The sequence below is a fragment of the Echinops telfairi genome, unplaced genomic scaffold (genome assembly GCF_000313985.2).
Source record: "Echinops telfairi isolate 266 unplaced genomic scaffold, ASM31398v2 ScPeMD7_7407;HRSCAF=8445, whole genome shotgun sequence".
NCBI classification, from domain to species: Eukaryota; Metazoa; Chordata; class Mammalia; order Afrosoricida; family Tenrecidae; genus Echinops; species Echinops telfairi.
Genome location: NW_022111307.1, coordinates 2,449,037 through 2,466,320, shown reverse-complemented (window position 1 = coordinate 2,466,320; position 17,284 = coordinate 2,449,037). Strand labels below are relative to the sequence as shown.

At 40.0% G+C, this 17,284-nt stretch overlaps 1 protein-coding gene across 1 annotated transcript in view; it reads left to right on the top strand.

Moving 5' to 3' along the window:
- TPRG1 (tumor protein p63 regulated 1) overlaps positions 1-17,284 on the top strand; it is a 165,835-nt gene that overhangs the window by 58,416 nt on the left and 90,135 nt on the right. The window contains exon 3 of the mRNA XM_004713403.1: positions 3,324-3,500. Within this exon, the coding sequence (XP_004713460.1) occupies positions 3,324-3,500 (177 nt within the window). The remainder of the gene's footprint in view (positions 1-3,323; positions 3,501-17,284) is intronic.

Genomic DNA, 17,284 nt, shown 5'->3' with positions numbered 1-17,284 from the left:
GTGGGTCAACAAGAATCAAAGTGACTGGATAACAATGGATGTGTATGTGTGTGTGTGTTTGCTTTAATGGGCCTGAGTAACTGAAGGATTAAAAATCAGAATGCATGTGGACTATTATCTAAACGTTTTATAAGTCTCCACTCAACTCAGGGGGAGAGAAATTGCCTTGCTTCAATGTCATACATTTTTCATCTGTTTGTATTTGAAGAGCAAATCCAAATTGGATTCTCTTCAGAGGCTGGACCCCAGTGGTGCTCAGGGAATGTGTGTGGAATGAATGATTCAGCGCTCTCCTCTTGGGATGCAGATCCCTGGCTTCTCTTCCCAGGGCTGTGTGGTGCTGGACCAGCCAAGAGACTTGACGGAGCTGCAAGGAGAAGGACTTGTAAGGGGTGGAGTCACTCTTCAGTATTGGGGAAGATGCTGCTACTGAATGGTGTGTGTGTGTGTGTGTGTGTGTGTGTGTAGACAGAGAGAAATCGAAAATAGTATTAGAAGAAAAACATTTTTTAAAGTTTTCGTATTAAAAATGGGTTTGACAAGCCTTAAAAAATAACGAAGTATTTTGGGGTGTGGGACTGAGAACGCATCTGGGATGTTTTAGTCACTGGCTGGGGATCCTGCAAAATTGCACTGACAGTCGGCCTGTTATTGCTGGTTCGCTGTTGCCCTCTGCTGGCAAACTACTGTCATTGCACGCCTCTGCTGCTCTCGCAGAGATGGGTCTCTAGGTCCTTTCCCTCTCCTGCAGGACAGACAGCTATGATGGGGCTGAGGAAGGAGGGGGCTAAGGAGCAGATGTGGCTAATGCTCTGCCCAGGACATTGTGTGGATCTCTCGTTCCCTCTACCATCCTGGACCCTGCTCATTGCTGAGACCCGGTTCTCTCTGCGGCTCTGGGCTGTGCTTGACTGAGACACACTCTTCCCTTGAAAGGCTCTTACAAACACGGGGATGAGTAGGGAGTATCTGTAGGGACTAAGCATAGATGAAAGGGTGTGTATTGAAATGAAAGAAACGTAGAGGAGAGAGAACACAGTGAAGCTAAGGTTCTATGAAATAGACAGCATTTAATTTGGGACTTGAAGGTTGGTTAAAAAAATCTATATCTATATCTGTGTGTATTTATATTTCTACAAATTTATGACATACATATACACCACAAAAGTAGAACAGATATATTAAATATTTTAAAAATATTCTTGCAATTAAAAACATACAATGAAGTAAAAGTTGATATCCTACCACCCAGAATGATCCAGATGAATATTTGACCTATGTGTTTTTGTTGCAGCTGCAAATAGGAAGCCATGGAAGAAAACGGTTTGCCTTCTGCATTTTCTCACTGACTGTCATGATATGCTTTTTTTCCCTGAAGTTACTGATTAGTGTTTGGAAGAACTCCGTGTGCTGAGCCTCACTTTATTTTATAAAATGGAGGGCAGGATTACCTGAGCAACAGAAACCAAGGCATACAGATTCCAAAGTTGACGGATTGCTCAGTCTTTACTAATTTTTTCAAAAAAGTTTTTTTTTGAACACCTTCAACCTCAGAGTCATAAGCTGTGTAGGAACTGGCTCAGTCTTCATGGAGTTTACAATACCGGAGAAGTGTAGACGATAGTTACACAATTAGCGGTAAAACTGAACGAGTGTTATGAACAATGGAGGTGCGTATTAGAAAGAAAAGAAGGTGCCAGACAGGTCTAGGAAGGGTTTCTGGAGTAAGGAGTGATCGAGCATTGACTGGACATTGACTTGGTGAACATTTGAAAGGATGTGGCTAAGAGGCACGCCAAAGTCCCTGTAACAGGAGGGTGAGTGTTGAATTCAAGTCAGTGACAGAAGTTCCAGGAGAGTGTGCTGCAGGAAGACTGCCTGTGGTGAGCTCAAAGAAGTCAGCTGGCCCTCACGCTGCAGAGCCTTTTCAAGCAGGTGTGAAATTCGTACCATTTCTTACAAGAGCCGCTGATTATTCAGACACGAATTATCTATTAAGACACAAATGATCCTTTCCACTTGTTAGGGAAGACAAGCCATATCCTATCCTAAAAACCTTCTAATACAAGTTGGGAAGAGCTGTGTCTTACAGGCTATGACAGACAGACAGACAGAATGCTGTGGGTGAGAAGAAGTGAAGAACCATCTAAAGCTCCTTTGAACCGGAAGACATTGTTTGATCCTCTTATGTTTTGTTGGGGAAGTTCTTAACTCTCAGACTGAATTTTCTGTGCATGTCCTAAAAGACGCTGATGTTTGAAACAATTCAGTTCAGCGAGCTCTTACGCAGTCTTTGCTTTGCGCTTCGTTCATGTATATCCTCCCTCAACCAGTCCAATTATCTTTCTATCACGTAAAGACTGTGTGATGAGCTTAGAATAATGGCGTCATACAAAACACAAACAAACAAATAAACAAAGCCAACAATAATGAGTACATACAACATAGAAAAACCTCCACTGAAATGAAAGCAGAAAAGATCTTTGTAATATGATAGAATGATTAAATTATATAATATGTGAAATGTATGCCAATAAAACTACTTAAAAAAACAAACTTAAATAAAACAGAATAATGGTGTCTTGGGAGAAGGTGATCTATGTCCAAACCCTTGTTTTACTTCCTGTCAGCAATGTGACCTGTGGAGATTAGCAGAAACTAAATGTAATGAGTCAAGGTGGTGAGGCTAGCTTCAGGAGAAAGATGAGGCCATTGTCTCTTGAAACATTTACAAAGTGGTATGGGCTAAGTACAGAGGAGTTAGTAAAGAGTGTCCTTGGACAAAGATGGTGCTCCATTACGTTTTCCTCAAGAATTGGAATTGGAAGGACAGGGATCATGTGACTGCCAACAGGATAAATATTTGGTGCTCCCCTAAAGGATTGCCAGCCAAGAATGACCATCTATCACCCTGTGGCCATAAAGCCTTTCCTTGTGATGTTCTGTTCTTGCTCCTTCCTGAGCCACAGGCCTAGGCTGATTGGCCGCAGTAGATATTCCCAGTCCTCCCTGTCTCCGCGGCAATCAGACTTCACTCCGTTTGGTGTTCCGTTCCACTGCCAGCGAGTTGATGCCAACTTAGAGTGACTCTCTCTTAGGTTTTGGAGGCTCTAAGTCTGTCCAGGAGCAGCCCGTCTTAGTTTTCTCCCACACAGTTAGGTGTGAACTGCCAGACTTGCAATTAGCAACCCAGTGAGGCCCAACACAGAACACCACCAGGCTCCTTTCCTTTTGGGGTTAGGAGAGACATTTGGGGGAATGCCATTTTCTTTACCATTGGGAGGCTATGCATCAATTTCTCTTCTCTGTGATTATCCCTGCAGGATAGACCACTGGAACAACGAGAAGGAGCGGATTGTGCTGGTCACAGACACGACTCTCTACATCTGCAAATATGACTTCATCATGCTTAGCTGTGTGCAGATGCAGCGCATCCCACTGAGTGCTATCTGTCGCATCTGTGTGGGCAAGTTTATCTTCCCAGGGATGTCCCTGGACAAGTGAGTCTTGTGTTTTAGACTTGGGGGAGATAGATGGTGACAGGGGGCATCTGGGGAAACAACCATGAAGCTCAGCTCAGTTCTGTTAGCTGGGGGAGCAGTGAAGTCCCATGGTGTAATTCCTCTGTTGCTGGATCCTTGCTCTGTGGAGCAGCAGGGCTGTACATTTGTACAATAATAATAGAAGGCAACAAAGTGAAGGCCATCTGGCATGGCAGGGATTTGGAAAGCTTGCCTAGTGGGAACTATTTAGTATTTGTTCAGTAGGAGCAAGCCAAGGGTCCATGGGGATGTAGTGGTTAAGTGTGCGGCTGCGAACTGGGAGGTTAGTGGTTGCCCAGTGGCTCAGAGAGAAAAGAGCATGCCGTCTCTTCCTTTGGATTGCAATGTGAGAATCCTATGGGAGCAGTTTATTCTCTTCCATTCTCTAGGCTTGCTATGCATTGGAATCAATCAGAAGGTGAAAAATGACCACAGTAGGAATTGCCAAAAATAGAGAATCAGAACCCGATGGGCAGGAGAATAGCAACACAGGGGAGTGGAGACGAGAAAGGCTCGGGCGGTAGGGAATTGCCCTTTCCCTGTAAAGCTAAGCGCTTGCTCTCTAGGCAATCCCAACTCATGGAGACCCCATGTGTGCCCAGAGTAGGTCTTCCCGAAGTAAATCACTGGACTTTCTTCCCAGTAGACTCAAACCTCCAACGTTTGGGTTAGCAAATGAATGAGTTGATAGTACAAACCAAGGCTTCTCCTGGTTAATTCGTTCTTCTCTTTGAGGTCTTCTGGGAAATGTAATGAGGGTCAACTGTTTCGGAGATATTTAGAGTTACAAGGATGTGCTAGTCTGGGTACCTTAGAGAAACAAATCCACAGAAAATCATAAGTATATAAGAGAGAGTTTTATATAAATGGTAAGTGTACATTAAGAAAGCATCCCAACCCAGTGCTGTTTAAGCCCATAAGTCCAACATTAGCCCATTTGTCCAACACCAATCTACAAAGTCCTCCTCCATCTTGCAAAACAGACGCAATGATGCCGACTGCAGGAGGAAAGCCCAGTCAGTGAACATGTAAGCATCTCAGCACTGGCAGGGGTCTCCATGTGGCTGCTCCAGCACCCAGGGCTGCATCAGGGTAGGTCTGAGTGACTTCTCCTCAGGGAAATCTTGCAGGAAGTGAGTCTTGCCAGCTGAATCAGGGAACTGCCCAAGGCAGCTGCACCCTGCTCTGACCATCAGAAAGCAAGAGACCCGAGAACTAGGAAGGAGAGACTCACTGAGTCATTTATCTCTCTGCCCTTCAATTAACCCCACGTTTATCGACCAGACTGGCACAATAAACCTTAACTAGTTCAAAAGATATCTCTCATTTCTGTAGTGGAGGGTCACTGAATGGAGTACGTATTTCATGTTATCGTCTTGGAATGACTGACTTTCTAACACAATGAAGGCAGGGTGCAGCGTGAGTGACAGCAGTCTTCCACCGCTGCTCTGGGCTTAAGCTCTTCTGATTGAGCTCTTGGAGGTCGGGTACCCTAATCTTTGTTCTTAAATCACCGCACCTAGGCCCTACCCCACAGTCAAAACTCACAAATCTCTTTAAACGACAGGAACATTATATCTTGATAACTCACTGCCATGAGTTGATTCTGACTCAATGCAATCCTATAGAACAGGGTAAATGTGCCCCGGTGAGCTTCCAAGACGGAAACTCTTTACAGGAAAAGAACAACACACACACACCCCGCCCCCACCTTTTTTTCCCCTGCAGAGCTGCTGGTTGTTTTAACTATTGACCTTACAGTTAGCAGCCTGACTCGGAAGCGCAATACCTCCGGGGTGCCTTGTTTTGATAAAGTGATTTGTTTTTCTCACCTAAAAGCCTCAAGGACTTAATTTTTATTTACTCTCTTAACATTCTTGTTTTTAGCATTTAAAAAAAATTACTGTCTCATAGACCTATATTTTTTGTTTACTATTTTTATGGATGCAAGAAGTAATCAATTGGGTTATGTCATGTACCTTTTGAACTAATGGGTCAGTAATCATGCACCCTGCAAAATATATTTAAATGATACCAAAGAATGTTTATTTTTAATAAGTGTTTGCCAACACAGACCTTCTCATTTCTTTAGGATTCTCCCCACAGGTGATAGTCAGCAGTTTACTGTGTAGTTCCCCCTGCCCACCCCCCCAATACTAGATAAATATATAAGAACAAAACTATCTGTGTGTATATGTACGTATCTGTGTGCCTAAGTATATGTGTACTCACACATATAGGCAATGTATTATTTTTTGCAACGGAAACTCATGACATTTATAAGTATAGCCCATGAGGGTTAAGAACTAAACTACTTTCTGGAGGATTGGTGGTTCAAAACCAGCCAGGAGCACTTCAGAGGACAGGCCTGGAGATCATGATTATCTTCCAAAATACCACAACCTCGAAAACCCTAAAGAGTAGGCCTACTCTGTGAGTGCATAAAGGGTCAACATGAGTCAGAACCAACTTGATAGCAAATAGCAATAGCAGGTCGCTCCCACCCTTCTTACTAGTCCAGAATATTCCAGCTTAAGCCATAATTTACTCACAAACCCATTGATAGACATTTGCTTTTATCCTTTACTCTCATAATGTGAGCATAATATCTTCGCATATGTGACATTCTCCCATAAATGCATGTATAATGTCGAGTTCCCAAAGTGGAATGATTAGATCAGACATAATGTGCCTTTGATATAGGTAAATATTTCCAAGTTCTCTTCTAAGTCGCTGAAATATCCAAGCTGGAGAGAGCCATGGAGCAGAGATGGAGATTCTCAGACCAATTTGTTTGCTCCAGTGTCTGCTTCCATTAGGTCTAAGAAACACGTTTCCATGCCCTCTCACCAGTATGATAAAAAACCAAGCTCACTGCCACTCTGTCGGTTCTGGGTCATCAGAACCTATCGGATTGAGCAGAACTGCTCCTGCGAGTTTCAGAGACTGTCACGCCTTAAGGGAGCAGAAAGCCTCATCTTTCTCCTGCAGAGCAGCTGGTGGGTTCAAACTGCTGACCTTGCCATTAGCAACCCAAAGCGTAATCTACTATGCCACCAGTGCTCCCACCTCTCACAATCGGGCACATTACAGTTTATTTTCTTCTTTCTTTGTTAGTTGTGTTTTTCTTTGCCAGTGAGGCAGGTTAAAGAAAGGTGCGTACTGTCTTAGTTTTTGTTTGCATTACTACAACTAGAAGGACGTGTTTTTCTTATGTTATAAAGTAATTTGAATTCTTTTTCTGTTACCCACTGTTTATAAATATAAAAATTTCAATTGGTATATTGAAATTCTTCTTAAGGATTTATGGGAGCTCTTTATGTATCACAGAATTTGACCCCTGATCTGCTACATACAGTGCAAATATTTCCCCCCTAGTTTTTGTGCTCTTTTGGCATTTTAATGATCTTTAAAAACACGTGAAAATATTTTTGATTTTTAGGTTGTCAAGTGTATTAGTCTAAGGAGTCCTAGTGGTGCTGTGGGATAAGGGATGGACTGTTAAATACAAGGCTGATGGTTCAAACCCACCCACAACTCCATGGAGAAAGACAAGGCTGCATGCCTCTGTAAAGGCTGAGTCTCAATATTCTCAGGAGCTCTGCCCTAGACAAACCCTATGGCATTGGGTTTGGATTTGGGTGTGCTCATGGCTCTTGAGTGTTTGATTTATTTAAAAATACTTTCTTCACACTGAAATGGTAAGTTTGTAGTTTTTCTTCTAGTATTTGTATAATTTTATTTTTAAAAGTTTCATTTATGCTAAATGTAGCATTTACTTTGAGAAAGGAATGCAATTGGCGTAAATAAGCTATCAGCTTCAATATTTATCAAGATGTCAGGTTAGAAAAAAATATGTCAGGTTAGATGTTTGAACATAATTTATTTAATATTTCATCTTTCCTAATCGGCTTGATATGCAATTTTATCATATATCAATCTACCATGTTCATTTACATCTACTTTTGGGTTCTCCGTGTACCTCTATATATCTGTTCATTTAAGTTCAAACCCTCTATCATGACCTTCTATTATGTTTTCATCAATGGTCGGGTAACTCCCCTTTCACTAATCTTCTTTTAAAACTGTATATGCTTATGTAATCATTTATTTTTCCATCAGCTTTGCTCATTTTTAAAATCCTATGTTCATTATTGTTGTTTGCTCTTAGGGAGCCACTGAGTTGATCCCCCCTGAGTGGGTTCCGACCCATAGCAACCCTCTGCCCAACAGAAGGAACCACTGCTCATTCTTGCACCTCACAATTGTTCCTACGCTTAACCCATTGTTGCAGCCAGTATCAATCCATCTCCTTGAAAGCTTTCCTCTTTTCACTGTCCCTCTGCTTTTCCAAACAGGATGACCTTTTCCAAGGACTGGTCTCTCCGGACAACATGTCCAAAGTCTGTTAGATGAAGTCTTGCCATCCCTGCTCTAAGGAGCACTCTGGGCATACTTCTTCCAATACAGATTCGTTTGTCCTTTTAGCAGTTCATGGTTCAGAAGATTCTGTTCAAGCACCAGGATTCAAATGTACCAATGCTTCTGTAGTCGGCAGTCTCAAATCCCCAGCTGCCCTGTGGGAGAAAGATGAGACTTTCTACATCTGGAACGAGCTCCAGCCTCAGAAAGTCGAAGGGCAGCTCCGCATTCTTCTCCATATAAGCTGGCTTCTCCAATGATTTGCTCAGCGTACAGTGAACAGATATGGTGAAAGGTTACAAACAATCCCGATGCATATCTTTCCTGATTTTTAAAGCTTCCAGTATTTGCTTGCTCCTTTTCCTCAACTGCCTCTTAATCCTTGAAAGGCCCCATAGAAACTGCTGGTCTTGCGTTTCAAAGTCTGGCCATGGAGCTTCTAAGGGGCACGCTGGTTGTTCTTCCTCCAAGACACACGGGCTTGTTCTTCTGGCTGTCCTTGGCACTCAGCCTTCTTTCCTTCCCCTTCATTCAAATGCAGGATTCCCCCAAGTCTTCCTGACTCACTCACCCGCTTTCACATGCGTGTGAGGTGAATGATGGGATCATTCATCACTTGTGTCAGACATAGCCTAGTCTTGAAATTCAAGACATGAAATGAAATATTTTCGGGCAAATCTGTTGTACGAGATCTCTTTATAGGGTTAAAGAGTGGAAATATGACTTTTTATATTACTATTTTTATACTTACTGCCATCAAATGAATGCTGACTCTTAGAACCCCCAGTGGGTTCCAAGACGGTAACTGTTTACAAGAGTAGAAAGCCCAGTCTCTCTCCTGAGGAGCTGCTGGTGGTTTTGAACTGCTGACCATGTGAACCAAAGACCAACTTGTAACCACTAAAACACCAGGGCTCTATATAGTATGTCTTTTTCATAAATATACTTTATATTTTTCTTTTTTTTTTCTTATTTTCTTATCTTTGTTTCAAGTGCTTTTCTTATAGGGTCTTATTTTTATCTATTCTAATAAAAATCTTTTAATTGGAATTTAGTCTAGTAATACTTCCTTGATGTGTTTGGAGTTAAATCAACCTGTTATTTTCTGTTTTCATCCTTTGTCTCTCTTCACCTTCATTTAAAAAATTAATCATATAATCATTAACCTATCATTCCATAGTTCAATCACATCAAGCAGAATTATGCAATTGCCACAACAATCAGTTTCCAAACATTCTTTTTCTACCTGGACTCTTTGACATCTCCCCCAGTATTCATAAAAATTCTTTTTCATGTGGCCATTGCTTTTTGGGTATAACTCTATATGTATTTTGGGATCACAGCATTCCTTAATCTCAGCTCTATGGATATTTTTGCAAGAATTATATTTTGGAGGAACTGTTCTGTACACTACAGGATGGTTAGCAGTATTTGGCGTCTATCCAGTGACTGCGAATAACCCCCTTCCCTGCCGTGAGCAATGAAAATGTCCGCACACAGTGCTCATGAGCTTTAGGGACCAAAGTCACCCATAGTTCATTGAAATTGCTATTACTCTGTGTGTTCTCAGAATTTTGCCTTTATCTCTAGTTTTATGAATGTTGCTTATGATTTGGCTACATATGCTTTTGTTCATGTCTAGTTTTGGTTTGGTAAACTTCTTCAATGCATAAATTTTGTATTTTTGTTCATTATTTAAACTTTGTTTTTCTTGGGCTATTATCTCTCTTTCAAATTTTTTGGACTTCAATTACATACATGTATGGTAGACATTCTGGTAATGTCCCATAGATTTCTGAGGTTGATTTATGATTTTTTCCTCCAAATGTTTCTGTTATTGATCATTAATTTGGATAATTTCTTTTGATCCATTTCCATATTATTTTATCTATGAAATCCATCAGCAAAATTTTAAATCCCTAACATTAGACTTTTTGTTCAAGATTTTTCATTTAGTTTGTTTTGATGTTTTATGTTTCTTTTATGAGACTTTAATATATATACATATATATATATATATATATATATATGCATGTTTTTATTTATTTATCCTTCATGAATGTAGTTTCCTTTACTACATTATTGCAAACTTGCTTTAATATTATTTCCACCATTTGAATCATCTCAAGATTGCTCTGTTGACTGTTCTTGGTTAATTTGTTTTGTATTTCAAGTAGTTTGGGATTGATTTCTAGGCATTATAGGAATCTTATGTCAGTTATTTTAGTTCAAATAACCTCTGCCCCCTCCCTTGCTCTTTAAGCAATTTAAGTATTTGCACACAGACTATCTCACTTGAAGTAAATGGAAGCATCTCTCAGTTCCATTATTTTTTCATGGCTGCGCTGTTAGTTTGCACCCTTGTGCATGAGTTGTTTAGTGGTCAGCCATGGACTTGGGCAGAAACTATGTCATATTGGCTTCCTTTTCACTACCTGTATTGTTTCTGGAATTCCCCTCTAATTTTCTGTAGCTATAGTTCCCCTAATTTCGAGCATCCGTATGCTGGGAGGACAATGCATTTTCCCTCTCTGCATCAGCTCTTCCCTTCTGCCATGAACCCAACTGGTCCTCGGTCCAAGGCTGCAAACAAAACAAAGGAAACAAAACAAACCCAGTGAATTCATTTTCAAAACTCAGCTCCTCCCCCAAATCTGCCTGCCTTTTCCCTCTTGTCATTAACCTATAGGCACACACACATGTACACATATTTGAATGTTTTATTTTTTAATTTCTAGCTGTTATCTTCAGAAAGGAGCCCTCCTGGTGCTGTCAGGTAAGCATCGGGCTGCTCGTGAAAGAGATGAGGGTATCTGTCCTGCGCAGATGTACATCCTTGGAAATCCACTATCCCGTCATTATGAGTCAGAATCAAATTGATGGCAGTGGATCTGGGTGGCTGTCATCAGAAGATGGTCAATGGGGAATCTCTGCCTTTGTCAGATTGTGTCATGAGCTCTGGTAGCATCTTTGGGAATGATTTTATCTCTACTTTTTTTTCCTTACGTCTATTTAATTGGTGAATTATATTACACGGTCCCCAATATTGAAATATTTTTGGCACTTCCATGGTACAAATCACAGAATTAGTATCATTATTGAATAGACTACTGTATAATGATTAGGAATAATGATAGGGATTTTGCATTAATACAAGCTTAAGTAATAACATTTTTTGTTATTTTAAAAAACCTTTCTTTGCAGGTTTTGGTATCTTTGTTAGATAATTTTCTTTAAAAATAAAATTTTCTTTTTTTCTCTCTGGACTTTACCAGATAGAGAATTGGCTCTCTCCTTAGAAGACTGGTAGAGTTCCCCTGGGACAATGCCTGGATCTAGTGCTTCTGAAGGAGAGTTGCATTAGGTCTTTTTCAATTTTCTCTATGATGGCGGGACATTTAAATTTTCCTGGTTTATGGTGAGCTTCCATGATTTATGGTTTCATAAAAAATCGTTTCTCCCCATTCAGGTTTGTAAGTTTTGACTGAATTGATCAAATGAAGAAAAGAGGCCATTAAAAGAATAATTCCTCTCTTTACATATATCTTGTTCTGCTTTTTGTAAGTTCTTTCCATGGACAAATATATTTACTGTTCAATTGCTAGATATATACATTTTGTGGCTGATACATTTTCTTTAATGATACTTCTGCAGTGTCCTACTGATATATAATAGTATTTAATTATTACATTTAATATGTCCTGCTCAGTGTCAAAGTACCTAATACAGGTTTACTTGTCCTTCCTAGCTAATCTGTGATGGACAACCTCACAGTTGTTTGCAACATCAAAGACTCTGCTTCCAGGATTTTCGGGTAACTGTTTCTCTCTCACCCCCCATAGCACCTTCTGACAGAACTAAAACCTCTTTTCAATTTTTCAATCCTTGACAGGGTTGTATAGTACCCAAAGGCAATGAACAGTTTCACATATGGTGAAAGACACCAGATTAGAAACTAAACAAAAGTAACCCCTTGTTTACCTTGTTTATTGGATAACTTGCCACTGATTTTGCGCCGCCCCTCACCTCCAGTGTCTCAGCCAAAATTTGTTATTTTCCTAATTTAATTTTTTTGTTTTTTTATTGTCGCTCCACATTCTCCTCCCCTCATGCCTCCCTGTTGCCTTTAAAGTTTGCTTAGTTTGGTGTGGAAATAATGTTTTAATTTCTTCTTGTATAATAGTGGTCTCATAGAGTGTTTGTCTTGATGAGATTGAATACCTTTGCCAATAATGATTCCAGATTCATTATGGTTCCAAATATATCTCTGCTATGAGATCTGATGTAGTCTGAGGATTTTAGATATGCATAATGTCACTGGGTATTGGAACATATTCGATGGTACCGGACAACAAGAGTATGCCATTGTATGTTTTTACCAAGGTTGACTCATTGCTCTGCATTTGGGCATATTGGTTGTTTTCATCTTTTTACGATTGTGAATAGTACTGTGATAAATGTAGGTGCGCATAGATCTGTTCATACTTTTATTGATTGATTTTTATTTTGGGGGGTGTATATCCCAAGTAGACTGCTGGGACATATGGGATTTCCATTCAGATTTGTTTAAGGAAGTGCCATCTTCTTTTCCATAGTAGCTGTACAATTCTTAATCCACCCATCAATGTCGGAGGGTTCCCATCTCTCCACCAGTCTTTCTAGCATTTGTTACTTCTTTTTTTGTTTAGTTTCTTCACAAACTATGCAAAATGCCAGTGTGAAGTGGTATCTCATCATTGATTTAAGTTGCATGATCCTGCTATTTTTGTTTGTTTTTTCTCTTTGACTCAGTGTTAAATTACAATAATGTTTATTTAAGCTGATGATATTTTACTCCTTTTTATAGTTTTAATTTCTTCTCTGGTATTCCTTCTATCTGAGATTTGCTTAATATTTGTACATTTAGATTTATCAACATTTTATAAACACTTGAAAGTACATTCTCGGCTTTTCGTATATGGAGTGTGACACATGGTTATTCAATCCACTGTTATCTTATGGTTTTGCCCATGTTTTTACCTTAAACTTGGTTTCACCTCTTCGTTTGGTAGGTGTTCTTTTGTATGACATTTGGTTGCACTTGTGACAAGCTAAAGGTTTTATTTTAATAATTTTTATTTTTTGAATAAACAAAGTTAATGGGTCAGCCATTAAGTTCTGCAATCTTGAATTTTTCATTATTTTGTTTAAAATATATTATATTGTCTGAATTTCCTTTGTGTTACTTTGAGCATATTTTCTTTTGAAGAGTATAGAAGACTTACCATCTATTTTTCTATTTCTTAAGTTTATGAATATAATTAACCTTGCAGCATAAATCCTACATTTTTATAATATTATCTATTGATTCTGTAATATCAACTTGTAGACCTTGATAGTCTATTTTCTTCATCTTCTTTTTCAACTTTTCCAGCATTCATTTTTTTAAAAGTTGCTCACACTATTGTTATTAGTTGCTTTAATGGATATTCATTTAAACAATATGCTTCCACTTTATGTACTATCTGATAGATAAGAATTGGGCAAACATATACTATTATCTGATATCCTTTTATTAATTTTAGGAGGTTTTAATTTACCGATCACATTTTATAGTTCATGGAACACTTTATTTCCCGTGAGGCAACCAGTTGTTACCAGGAGAGTTGCTGTCATCCCCGCCTTCCTAATCAACCTGTGGGGCTCCCCAAGCTTTGCTTCCTAGGGTAAGAAGGAACACCTGTGCCCACAGCTGGCAGGCTGTGAAAAGCTAAGGGGTTTTCTGGGCACCCAGAGGAGGGAACACAGTTTGATGGAGAGGGGTTAAGTCATGCTCAGCAGGTATTTTTGTTCTTGTTTTGTATCATCCCTTGCTAGTAGAGAGCTGTGCTAAGAGTCCAGCCCAGGGTTCTAACACCCATTTTATAGCTATTAACTTTGTTCATGCATACATACAAGGTTCTTTAATTTTCCTTCTTGAAGTAGTTAGTTTATTGTGCCAACCTTGCCAATAAACACAGGTGGGGTTAATGGAATGGCGGAGGGATAAATGGCTCAGTGAGCCTCGCCTTTCTAGTTCTCGCCTTTCTAGTTCTCGGGTCTCTTGTTTGTGATGGTCGGACCAGGCTGCAGCTGTCTTAGCCAGTTCCTGCTTCAGCTGGCAAGGCTTACTTCTTGCGAGACATCCCTGAGGAGAGTTCACATGGACCTACCCTGATGCAGCCTTGGGTGCTGGAAACCCCTGCAGCCATATGGAAACCCCTGCCAGTGCTGAGATGCTTACACATTCACTGATTCAGCTTTCCTCCTGTAGTCGGTGTCATTGTGTGTGTTTTGTGAGATGGTGGACTTTGTGGATTGGTCTTGGACATATGGGTTAATGTTGGACTTGTGGGCTTGGGCAGCACTGGGCTGGCATGTTTTCTTGATGTGCACTTACCCTTTATATAAAACTCTCTCTTATCCATGAGTTTCTGTGGATTTGTGTCTGTAAGGTACCCAGACTAACACACTTCTTTAATCCTCCTGCTGCTTCAATAACAGGCTATTGTAAGGCTGTATTGAGTTAACTCAAAAGCATTTTGTAATGTACTTTATAGATATCATGTGTTACTAACAAGCTCTGATTTTTCTCCCAGATTACAACCCTTGTTCACAAGGAACTACGTAGGTTAATTTGATTTCTATCTTTATTTGTAATTCAGTTGGTCCTTCATTGGGCATGAAGTCACCGTTGTAACTGTAAGGTCAGGTAGAAGTCATCAAGGAAAGTGGGAGGAGAATGCCAGAAAGATTCAGTCTCTAAATAATTCCCAACTGACACCAGCACAAAGCCCAGACAGAGTCTGAGCAAGTTCCCTGCTTAAAAGGCATTATTGCCTACTGACAGTGGATAGTAAGACTGACTATGTTTGCCTCGGGCCTTTGTTTTCGCAGCGGAACCCAGATGGTGCTATGGGCTAAGTGGTACAAAGCCACCAGCCACTCTGAGGAAGAAGGATGAAGCCATCTCTCTTTTCTTACAGCCTCACAAACCCTATGGTCTTCTGTCCTGTAGGGTCGCTCTGAGCTGGAGCCACTCCTATAAAAAGTTACTGTCTCGTAAATTCTATAAATGATTACTTTGAGTAGGCAAACTCCAACTGGATTCTGAAGAGGATGTGGAACAAAGGCTATCATTGCTGATGGAGATACATCTGGGCTGAAAAAAAAAGAATAGCATAGAGATGTTTACTTGCATTTTCCTGACTACGCAAAGGCATTTAACTGTGTGGACCATAACAATGCATGTATGCCATTGCGAAGAATAGGAATTATAAAACAGTGACTTATTTTCACTCAAGACCTGTACATACTCCAAGAGGCAGAACAAGGGGATGCTATATGATTTAAAAGGAAGAGAGCTATGTGTCAGGATGATGTCCTTTCCCCATATTTATTAAATCCCTTTTCTGAACAAATAATCCAAGAAACTGGAGTATATGTAGAATAGGATGGCATTAGGATTAGAAGAAGGTTTATTAACAACCTGTAATCTGCAAATGGAACAGCCTTGATCGCTAAAAGTCAGGAGGACTTGACAAGCTTACTGTAGCTTTCACTATGGCTTACAAGTCAAGGTGAAGAAAGCCAAAATATTCACATCTGGAACAACAGACAGCATCGTGATAAATGGAGGAAATCTGGAAACCGTCAAAGTTTCATTTGCTTGGATCCACAGTCAATGCTTAGGGAAGCGGTAGCTTAGAAATCAAATGGCATAGAAATCAAATGCGTTGGGAAATTTTTCTGCACAAGACCACTTTAAAGTGTTGACGAGAAAGGGTGTCACTTTGAGGACTAAGGTGTGCCTAACCCAAACCATAATATCTTCATTCACTCCCTGTGCATGTGAAGACTTGAAGATGAACAAGGGAGACATGAGAAGAATTAATATGGTGTTGGCAAAGAACACGCCAATACATGGACAACCAGAGAGCGACACATCTGTCTTGGATGAGGCACAGTCACGTGCTCATCAGAAGCAAAGAGGGAGAGACTTTGTCTCACTTACCTGCAAATGTGATCAGGAGAGATGAGTCCCTGGGAAAAGATACGATGTTTGGTAGAGTCAGCGAAAAAGAGACCCCGAGGGAGCTGGATTGACACGTGGTGCAACCATGGGTGCAAACATAAGACCACTTTTGAAGATGGCGCAGGATTGGTCAGTGTTTTGTTCTGTTATGGATAGCGTTGCTCTAAGTACTATTAGCTGACTCAGTGGCAACTAAAAACAACAACCTGAGTTGGAATTGAAGCCATGGTGGGGTAGTTGGTTACACCTTTGGATGCTAACTTCAAGGTCAATGTTCCCATTTCCGAGCCACTCTGTGGGAGAAAGATGAAGCTGTTTATTCCTGTACAGACATATAGCCTTAGGAAATCACAGGAGCAGTTTTATTCTGTCCTATGTGGTCTCTGTGAGTCAAACTTGACCTGATGGCAGAGCTTTGGTTTGGTTTATGCCATTGCGTCTGAAAACGTGTTCAATCAGGCAAGTTGACACAGTCTATGCTGAGAAGAGTGAGATCAAAAAGGAGGCATCACTCTGGCATCCTCAGCTCCTGTGGACAGAAGACGAGTCCTCTGTTATTTCACTCTTTTCTGCTTTTTCCCTTGTCCCTTCACTCCAGTACCTTCCCTTCTTCTCCTACCTGTTAAGTTTCCATTCAATTAGTATTTTACTGTATTAAGATTTCTTTTTTAAAAACATTTTTATCGGCATGTAATTCACACACCATACAATTCAATGGCTTGTATACATTAAAATAAGTTGTGGAATCATCACCCCAATTGATTTGAGAACATTTATTCTTTTTTGTACTCATTGTTATTAGCTCTCCATTTTCTCTCAACTTCCCTTGCCACAACCCTAAGAAACTCATAATCTATTTGTTTTCTATATAAATTTCCCTATCTGGGTTTCATATAAAGAAAATCATAACAAAAAACAAACAAACAAAAAACCCCACACAAACTCAACAATGATAACATAGTAAAATACAAAAATGTCTCAATCTAAGAGAAAGCAGAAAATAATAAAAACCAGGATAAATTAAAGATGGGTCAAGAAGGAAATCAAACAATAAAATTTTAAAATTTAACCTAATTATATCTGCATTGATTCACTGAAATGTCCCTGTGCATTTCCTAGGCTACAACTCTTTGTGGGAGTGGAAAACCTAGTCTTTCTCCCTAGTAGCTATCAACCATAAAACCAAACTCCCTGCTATTGAGTCAATGCTGACTCACAGCAACCACCTGTGGGTTTCTGAGACTGTAATTGTTTACAGGACTGAAAG